This window comes from Lepisosteus oculatus, chromosome 11 (assembly GCF_040954835.1).
Source record: "Lepisosteus oculatus isolate fLepOcu1 chromosome 11, fLepOcu1.hap2, whole genome shotgun sequence".
Taxonomy (NCBI): domain Eukaryota; kingdom Metazoa; phylum Chordata; class Actinopteri; order Semionotiformes; family Lepisosteidae; genus Lepisosteus; species Lepisosteus oculatus.
Genome location: NC_090706.1, coordinates 23,892,069 through 23,902,451, shown reverse-complemented (window position 1 = coordinate 23,902,451; position 10,383 = coordinate 23,892,069). Strand labels below are relative to the sequence as shown.

The 10,383-nt window shown below is 38.1% G+C and overlaps 1 protein-coding gene across 1 annotated transcript; it reads left to right on the top strand.

Moving 5' to 3' along the window:
- Positions 1-184: 184 nt before the first annotated feature.
- Positions 185-8,559, top strand: ube2b (ubiquitin-conjugating enzyme E2B (RAD6 homolog)). Its single transcript, XM_006631783.3, has 6 exons — positions 185-346; positions 3,059-3,139; positions 3,915-3,940; positions 5,849-5,938; positions 6,709-6,797; positions 7,311-8,559. The coding sequence occupies exons 1-6, from the start codon at positions 303-305 to the stop codon at positions 7,437-7,439; spliced, it is 459 nt and encodes a 152-aa protein (XP_006631846.1). The 5' UTR covers positions 185-302; the 3' UTR covers positions 7,440-8,559.
- The last annotated feature ends 1,824 nt before the right edge of the window (positions 8,560-10,383 follow it).

The following is a 10,383-nucleotide window of genomic DNA, read 5'->3' as shown; positions in this document are numbered from 1 at the left end:
TATAAGCCCCACTAACGTAAACAGAATAAAGAGGACACAGTTCTAAAGGCTTTTTCTGATTAATAACAATTAATTCGCATTTATCTAAAATGAACCGTTCACCTTTCACTTTGTAGATAAAATTAAAATTGGACTATTCCAATCGGTCGATTCGTCACCTTTTATTTTATGGGAGGTCTATGACGTCACCCTAGTTGTTTGGAAGGAGCAAAAAAAGGCACAAGAGGTGAAATTAGCTCAAAAATATACCGGCTCGGCTTTGGTTTTATGGTTAAAAATTTCTGAATTTGTCATTTTGAACCATGTCTACCCCGGCCCGGAGGCGACTTATGAGAGATTTTAAAAGGTGAGCTCCATTTTTCTGAGCATTGTTTTTTTTTTTTCCATTGCCCAACAGTAATATTCAGTACGGCAGTGCTAGGCCTGTGCTTTTAGGTATTCAAGTTTCGACTGCCTGGTCGATATCTGCGGTGCATCGGTGCTTTTCTTGAAGGTGAACATATTTTTGGTGTGGGGGACTAATTAAAGCGAGTTGTCTTTCAAACCACTCTTTCGGCTTTCTTTGCAAAAAGGTTCCTTTTCGAGAACCGTGCCTGAATTTCTCACACGAGAGAATGCATATCCTTTTTTCTTTTCACGCTTTTTTCCCCCAGTAAACACAATACAAAAATTCAGCGGCGATTGTATATTTCCAAATTCACTGGTAATGCTGAGCTAATGTGATATCACCCCTCGATTGTGTCAAATGACTATATAAAGGAGAATAGCTCGCACAATGACAGCAGGACGCTGTTGGAAATTCATTTTCACTATTACTAGATTTTAAACGACACCAATAGACAGTAGATTCACCTTTTCAGGTTAAGTACAGGTCACATGTTTTTTAGTTGGGATCTTTTTCTTCCTGAAACCCAGAAACTGGCCGGTGCCCTATAATTCCTTGGTGGACAGGGGCAGACGGGCTGGGTTTGGTTAAGAAGTCGGTACTCGCAGTAGAGAGGATGTGTCCCTTTAATGTTATGTAACGGTCTTTTGGTGAAATGTTTGGTGTGGCCATCCCCTAGGATGTGTTGTGATTCCAGGAGTCTGGGTATTGTTCTTCAGGAGAAATTGAAGTTTTCCGTAAGCTGTAGGGAGGCCGTCTCTGAGCCTCTTATTTTATTATGGTTCTGGATAACGACGCCCAAACGTAGCCGATACAGTCTAACTAGATTTTATACTGTAATTACAATATTATTAATAATGCTACAGGTTATCATTGTAAAAATATCAAAAGCTGAATTTCGGGGCAGAAAACCCTCCTATCTCCTGTAACATCATTGTACCGTCTTCTCTGTTGGTAATATTTGTCTTCCTTGGTGTATTGTTGCATTTGTAAAGCAAATTTCACCCAGAGCATAATAAAGCTTGAATTGAATTCATGGTACATAGTACTTGGGGGGAAAAAATGGAAACTTTTCTAGTCCCTCTTTCTTTCTGGGTACCACTAGCTGAGAACTAAGGGATGTTGTAACTTGTCAGGTGAGTTTGTGGTATCACACTTGGTGTTGAATTTTGGGTCCTTCCTTTTCAATATATATATCCATTAACTGAAGGTACCTTTTATAGAATTGGATAACTGCTTTTCTTTTGGAAAACAACTTGCTGCTGGTTTTCAAAATCCAATTTTCCTTATTGTGGGGTGAAAAAAATATATTAATTTAATTTCAATGCAATTATTGGACTAGATATAAGCAATAAATAAAAACAGGGCTCTATGTTTTTGCAGCATTTTTACACAAATGTAACCTTTTCATAGTGTAACAGAAGAGCATTGCTGTTCTTCCTGGACCCTAAAATGCCATTTGGGAAACACATCTCCCCTTAAAACAACTGTATGTGCTGATGACATTTTTTCATTGGAATCTCTCAATCCACTCAGTTAAAAGCAGGCTTTACATCTTGGAGAAGAATATTTGCTGGTTAACATTTATATATGCCTGATATAATAGTGTATCGCAAAGCCTGAAGGTACAACATTTATGTTTTACAAGAAACACTTCATCTTTGACAGTGTTATGCAGCTGAATGTACCTTTGCAGACTAATGCATCATCTTTTCCTTCAGAAAACAATTTGATGAATCTGATGCTAGTTTTTTTAAATCCAGTTTCCCTGTTGTGGGTGGTTGTTGTTTGTTTTTTATTTAATTTCTTCTGTGATGGGAATTGAGCCCATCTTGAAGTAGGATAATCCCTGGGGCTGGGGCAGCAGTGGCACTGTCTGACAGTGCAGTCAGGAGCAGTGAGGCATGACCTGCATCAACCTTCTGTCATCACAGCAGACAGATGAAGGGCTCACGTGTGGAAGCCTGTACTTGAGACTGAGCTCTTTTTGTTTGCTAAGAGCAGCGCTAGACACCTGTTTGAGGTGCAGGTGGTTTGGAAACCTTACAAGAACAGACTCAAGGCGGCTGCTGTTAAGATGTAATCATTCGTGTCCCTTGAAGCTGGGGTATCAGATATTGGAAAGTGATCATAGTCATGCACTGGGATGACAGGCAGACATCTGCAGAACAGGAGCCTAAAGCCACAGGTTATTCGGATTATCACCAAATGTTTTTAACATTGTCATTACTTTCTGGTGCATCGGTCTCTGGTGGATGTGTTGTTTTGAGCTTTGGTAATATACTTAACACTTCTAATAAGATTAAACTGCTAGGGAATAGAATCTGCCACCTTTATCTTAAACAGGACCAGAACCAGCAAGCATTTTAATTCTTTTTTACTGGCAAAATAGAGCTTATACAGTACAGTTTTGTCTTAAGGTAACTCTAGACTGAATAATCCAGGCTCTGCAAGAAGGTTAAGATTAAAGAGAGCCATCCATTACTGAGACCTGTTTCCTGTTCTATACCTGCATTAAGGTAAACATGTGCCTTATAACAAGTCCTTTTAAAAAAAACCTTCAAGGCTTTTTCTAGGCTGGTCAGATTTGGAGCTTGTTTTCTATAATATTACTAAATCCTAAAAGTACATTTTCACCTACAGTATAAAACTCTATTATTTATGTCTTAAAAGGCTTCAAGAAGATCCTCCTGCTGGAGTCAGTGGTGCCCCATCAGAAAATAACATCATGCTGTGGAATGCAGTGATATTTGGGTGAGATTTAATAACCGTAATATTCTACTGGGCTTCCCATACTTTAGTAGAAAGCCAGATGGAAGCAGGTGTGATTTAAGTATTTGGTCTGTTACATTATATTGCAGCTTGGTTCAAAACTAATCTTATGAGTTGGGAGTATTTGCAGTCAGTCTTGTGTCTTGTGACTGAAACAAAGCAGAATGCTTGCTTGTTTATGTAGAGGTCCCATAGAAAGAAAAAAATCATAGAAGAAGCATTTACCTGCAAATTAAACTGTTGGAAGTTTATTAAATAAGTTACAGCGCCACATGATCTGCTTTATTATTAAACTAAATTTTGGACCCAATTGTTGTATTTAATGTTCATTGTTAAACAGTGGGGCATCAAGGTGGTGCAGCGGTTAGCACTGCTGCCTTGGAGCACTGGAGCCCTGAGTTCAATTGTTGACATGGGGTGATGTCTGTGTGGAGTTTGTATGTTCTCCCCATGTTCACATGGGATTCCTCCAGGTGCTCCGGTTTCCTCCCACTGTCCAGAGACATACTGGTAGGTTAATTCGCTTCTGGGAAAATAGGCCCTGTTGTGAGTATATATGTCTGACTATGTGTGCCTTGTAATGGACTGGCATCCCATCCATGGTGTACCCTGCCTTGTCTCCATTGCTAATGCTTGGATAAGCTCCAGGTCCACTGCAACCCTGTACTGGATAAAGCGCTTAGAAAATGTATGGATGTTATATAGTAAATGCAAAAACTGTTGTCATGTAATTCATATTTTTGTTATTCTTTTTCAGCCCAGAAGGCACACCATTTGAAGATGGTAAGTTGACCAAATATATGTAGAAGTATTGCAACATCCTAAAATATTGGTGTTGTATTTTCTAACACATCATGATAATTCTGAACTAGTCTGATTTCCCCTGAATCCCCCTGGGGTGTGTGCTTAGTCCATCGCTCTACTCCCTCTACACCCACGACTTGAAGGCCAAACATAACACCAACTCCATCATCAAGTTTGCCGATGACACCACAGTTGTAGGTCTGATCACAGACAATGATGAGAGGGCCTATAGGGAGGAGGTCAATCTCCTTACAACATGGTGGGAGGACAACAACCTCACCCTCAACGTCAGCAAAACCAAGGAGCTGATCGTTGATTTCAGAAAACTGCAAAACAGTCATGCCTCTATCCACACCAACGGGACTGAAGTGGAAAGGGTCAGTAACAAAATTCCTTGGCGTCCATATCACCAAGGACCTCACATGGTCTCTCAAGGCCACTTGTCTGATTAAGAAAGCGCAACAGTGCCTATACTTCCTAAGACAGTTGAAGAAGGCTAAGATGTGTCCCCAGATCCTCACTAACTTTTACAGATGCACTACAGAAAGCACACTGACAGGTTGCATCACAGTGTGGTATGGCAACTGCAGTATTGCCGACTGCAAAGCCCTACAGCGGGTGGTAAAAACTGCCCAGTCCATCACTGGGGTTGCTCTCCCATCCATCTATCCAGGACATATATGATAGATTGTGCTTGAGGAAAGCTCTAAGCATCATCAAAGACCCCACGCACCCCAGATACAGATTGTATGACCCTCTACCATCTGGTAAATGGTACTGGAGCATTCAGGCCCGGACTACCAGACTTGGAGACAGTTTTTACCCTTGCAGTATCAAACTATTTCTAAAGCCTCTCTCACCCACGATCTGAACCCTTACAGTGCCTTCTCTCTTTATCAAAACTCAAACACACATTGATATCTACCTCTACCTCACATGTCAAGAAGTTCACTCCCCATAATTTTCTATCCTTTATTTAATTGTTGATGTATGATTTTGCACAACTGATGTTGATTTGCACATTGCCTGTTGTCTCTCTCTTTTCTTATACAATTGTATTGTTGTTTTTTTGTACTACTTTCTGTCTGAGAGCTAGCTAAATAGCATTTTGTTATACCATATACCTGTGTATGAGTATAATGACAATAAACTTGAACTTGATTTCGTCATGATTGTTATAAAAGAAGCACTTTAAATATCGTACTACTCACTATCATTGTCCTATAAAACATTCTCAGACTTTTTCTTTCATATAAGTTCTCTAAGAGACCGTTGTTGTAAGGATATAGATAAGCATATAATCAAAGCATAAATAGCAGCAAATCATCACAAAACAAATAGAATATTAAGTAAAGGAACAAGTAATAGGTTTATTCCATGCTCAAAAGAGAAGAGAGAAAAAACAATGTTTTGGCTGTGAAGCCTTCTTCAGGTGTGACACCTTTCCAGACTACGCATGATGACGCAGCTACCCACCTGAATATTAAGTAAATACTTAATCAGTATTTACAGCTGATAGGTGCCAATTGAATGGAATAGGCAGATGCCAGATTAGTGAGCTTTGCCCCATTTTTCCTTCTCTCCTCCTAGATGATGAAAAATGAGGCCTAGTTATGTGAATGAGCAGAAGAGTGTCATTATGGTTAACTATGTTAATTAAGTAGAGATTTAATGGTAATGTGATGAAAATTTTAAATGCTATAGTCTTCATAATACCCTAAAAAATATCGCTTGCTGAATCATCATTTATTTTTAATCCATCATTAGTCCTTTAATAAATTATTAACAATGAGGTTGATATTTTTTAGTCCCAAATCAAAATTAATTCTTGTCATGAGGAAAGTGTTTTATTTTTAGTATCCTTAATTGCTTTTCTCCACTCCACAGGAACTTTTAAGCTTGTGATCGAATTTTCAGAAGAGTACCCAAATAAACCCCCAACTGTCCGATTCATCTCAAAAATGTTCCATCCAAATGGTAGGACTTTCCCATGTGTAGGTTTTGTTGGTGTTGATGAATTTCAACTTATTAATTTTGTTGCGTAAGGATGGCTAGCTAAAATAGTTCTGATGTCTTCACACTGTTAGTAGGTGGATTTCATGCTGAGACTGCTGCTTATGTAAAACTGTAAGACTATGCCCACTTACATTCTCGTCATTTTCACAAGCTGCAGTCGATCAGTACTTCTACTTGTTTTGTCTGCAGATATTGGTTTAGCCAGGACGAATCAACCTTGTCCTGACCAAACTGAACTCAGAAATTGTATAAACTTTATGTAGTTATTGATGAACAGCCACTCAAGGATTTTCTTAGCATGGGTTGGAGAGTTAGAAGGACATGCATCTTAAACATTGGTCCTTCTGACAAATGTCACAAGTAAAGCATCTATGCTGATTCTGCATGTTCGCAGAACCACACATCATTTTAATCTTAAACTGTTGGAGTTAGGACATCTGCCATCTTTTACTTGGGCAGTCCTTACTTCTTGTGTATTCACTGTTGTGCTCTGTAGTAGACTCTATTAAGTCTTCTACGTTATCTAGCATTATCAACTGCACTACAAATCTAGGTTTTTTTCTAGCTATTTGAGACAAATTTGTGTCCCTATACTGAATAATTTCCCCAGATATTATGTACAGTGTATGTCTGCTCCACCCTGATGCATTGCCTTAAAATAGTGTTTACACCTATTTAAATGGATATAAATTTAGGTTGTGTAATTCTGAAATACATTTTTATTCTTCCAGTTTATGCTGATGGAAGCATATGTTTAGATATCCTTCAGAATCGCTGGAGTCCCACATATGATGTGTCATCTATTTTAACCTCTATTCAGGTTAGTTTTAATTCCCTACTTTCTGCAGATTATATAACCCTCTTGATTTTAGCTTGTACCTTCATTGCGCTACTCTTCTGGGGGTCTTGTGCCGATGTATACAGTATTAATACTGAGTCTGCAAGAGCGCACCACAGGATCTATGAATTCTGATTGGGTAGCTATCATAACTGTATAACATAAAGTCTAGTAAATTGCTGCTAGGCTTATAAAAACCATGGGTTTTATGCCTGCTGTTGATATGTAGTACATGTGCCATTTTAACAGTGCCTTTAAAAGACTGATTTTCTGAAAAAAAATAAGGTATGGCATTTTAAAGAGGCTGGCAACTTTACTGGAGTATTTCTGCTAGGTACAATCAGGCTAGTAACAGGAGCTGCTAGTAGTTGTCCTGTGCGCATTCACTGGGTACATTAAATGAGACTTCCACCGACATAGGAGAGGAATTCCCAGAAAATTCCAAAGTTGTTTTCCTAAGTAATTTAAAAATATTCTATTTTTTTTCTTATCCAGTCCCTCTTGGATGAACCAAACCCAAACAGTCCCGCCAACAGCCAGGCAGCCCAGTTGTACCAAGAGAACAAGAGGGAGTATGAGAAGAGGGTCTCTGCTATTGTAGAACAAAGCTGGAATGACTCCTAACAACAGAGTAGAGTGCTCCTCACCACTGTTATCAATCTCTCATTTACCTCATCAGGAATAAACAGTCAACAACAGAAGAACTTTTAAGTGCCACACATTTGGAAAGAAATAGGGACTTTTACTTGCTTGCCAATATGTTTGAAATCTACCTTTGAGGTTTGTGTTATTGTTTTTAATTTTTTATTGCATGATGTGAAATAAGTTATTGCTAACAAAACTTGTAATATATCTTTATTTCCTTTTTTGTTGGTTTGATGCTGTTACTTTTCAGTTTCTACCAAACTTTTTTTTAATGTTTATCTTGGTTTGAAGAACACAGGCTGTGAAGAGTTTTTTGTTGTTGGTTTTACTGGTGCAATGGCAGATCACATTTTAATTTTTTTGGTTTTGTCCAAACAATGGCTGCTCCCTAAAAAAATGAGGATTTAATCAGTGTCACAGTCCTGTCCTTTATCAGAAAGATGCAGTGGAATGTTGCTCTGGCAACTTTAGATCTGTCCAAACTGTAATTTTCTAATCAAATTTCTCTAATTAAAAAGAACTACAGTCCCCGCAAATTTAACAGTGTATCTTGACTTGGAAGTGAAATCTATTTTAATTTGCTTTTCAAAAGCAGTTTGACCCAAATCCTTGTGAAGGAAAAGCACTTCTTGTGCAGAAATGTTCAGCTGTAATAGGTTGAATCCACTAAGCATGTGAAAAAAATGAAAAACAAAATTACTTTTTAGTTTTAAAAATGGTTTCTATGAAGGTCTTCTTTCCTTGCCTTTCTCACCACGATCTGCCATTTCCATACACCTGCTGAAGTCTAGATATGGTTTTCTCTGTGTGTTTGTTTCTTTTTTAATGCGGCATCCAATTAAAGGTAACTAAAAATAAAGAGCATTTGTTCACCCTGTCTTATGTCCAAGAAAACAATTGTGGATGGCAAAAACATTTTTTCATTAAATCAGATTTTATTTAGAGAATATTGATTACTTAGTGGAAACATAATTTTGTTTCCACTTAATATAATGAAAAGGGAGATGTTATAAATTAGTATTTTGTGAATTTATTAAGACACAATGTAAACTTCTAATATGCTGTATAAACATAATAAAAAACATTTTGCAGACTTTGAGATGACCACTGTGTGATGTTAATGTTTACAACACAGATTGTAAAAGTTTTTAAAATTTTAATTGCTAAGGTTTTGCAAGTCAAGACTCTTCAAAAAATGCACTCAGCGTTTGTCCCTGAACACTGGATAACAGGGCAGCAGCATGGTTGCCATGGGAATGGCAGAGCTTAAGATTCTTTTTGTTTCATTGATATGATGGAATTAGCAGAAATGTGGTAGAAAGGGCAGATAAACTGCTACTGTATGACTCCCTGTAAGATCCTCCTTCTGTCAAACACAAATGTGTGCTTTTACCACTGTTAAGAATTCATAGAAAGCATGTTTTTGAGCGTACAACAAGAAACAGTTGTCCAACTGTCAGAATACAGGGATCTTAAGTTTTCTCTTCATCAGACACAAACATCATATCCTGATGCAGTGAATTACAGATTGTTTTATCAATGTGCCTTTTATCAGAGTCCCCACTGATTTTTCATCGAAGATTTGCCTCTCACCTCTTTCAGTTATGTATAAATCCACTAAAAGCTTGATTAGTGTATCAGGGTTAATGTTAAGATCAAAGCCCTTACTCCCTGAATACTAAATGTTTCACCCAGGATAGAACTGCTGCAGACTCAATTTTCAGCTGGGAAAGCACAGCCTACCCGATGAGTTGCTTTTAAAATATGCATGCAAGCATATTATAATTCGTTTTAAGTGACATTAACATCTAATTTTCTTCATGTAATTGCAATGTAGGAAGGAAGAGCTTTTATCCACTTCAAGTGAACTAACTATAGGTCCACTAAACCTGTAGCTGAAAATCTTTCAGCTCCAGTAATTTAATAGGGCAAATTAATACAGTATATTAAACATACAGGAATGTTTTTTACTCTACCCCGCATTTATAAAAATTTAGAAAATCTTAAATTCACCCTTTAATTTTAAATTGTAATGTAAGATTTGCATTATGGTGCCATTACAGCTATTGTAAAGTACATCAACAGCACCGTGATAGCTCTCAAGGTAATATCAGCCCCCATTACAAGTTCTACGAGTGTTATTATGTTTAATTATGACAGGCCTCTCGTACAATGTCCAAATAACTTGCTTCAACAGTAATAGTGCAGTGCATGTATGTATTTTGTATTATTATGTAGATTTTTTCAAATGATCTCATCAGAGTGGAAAAGCAGAGTTTTAGGCGAAGGCTACTCTCGACCCTGTCAGACCCATTGTGCCATTCAAAGAGAACGTCTCGGAAGTGACTATGCTGCTGTGCCCCTGACAGGTATTTCTCAGTGAGAACACTCAAATTACCATTAGTCTTCAGGTTAGTGTAGATTTTTTCAAGTGGGGTTAAGTACACTGTAAGTGGGCCGTTCAATTGTAAAAATATTAGCTACTGTAAATCACATTTCTGCTAATATGGAACCTTCGACAAGGCTGGCAGATGCGCCTTGTCTTACTTTAAAAACCTTTTTAATTACCACACACGTCTTCTGGAATTGTATTTGTTCCATTTTGAAAACAAATGCTGATAAAAAAAAGACAAGAAGCCGAACAAGATGATGACAATATTGAAGCAGAGGCTGCCGGAATCGACCAGCTTTCATTACAGCTGAAAGGTCCACTGTTCCTTCATGTCTTTGCTTGCTCGACGGATGTTTAATAAGGTCTGTTAGTGGTGTTTTAGAAGATGCACTCACGCAGGTCTCCTGATCACAGGTTCGAGCCTGGGTGGTGTCACCAGCCTGCAGCGACAGCCTGAGGGCAGGAATGTTTGTCCAGGCCTGTACCAGCACCTGAGACCCCTGTGACCAGGCATGCGGTACAATTACCAAG

What these genes read in the sequence shown, in the direction of transcription:
- ube2b (XM_006631783.3), top strand. Translation starts at nt 303, where the DNA reads ATGTCTACCCCGGCCCGGAGGCGACTTATGAGAGATTTTAAAAG. An exon ending in CTTATGAGAGATTTTAAAAG is followed by an intron (nt 347 to 3,058) that starts GTGAGCTCCATT and finishes ATGTCTTAAAAG; the next exon opens with GCTTCAAGAAGATCCTCCTG. An exon ending in AGGCACACCATTTGAAGATG is followed by an intron (nt 3,941 to 5,848) that starts GTAAGTTGACCA and finishes TCCACTCCACAG; the next exon opens with GAACTTTTAAGCTTGTGATC.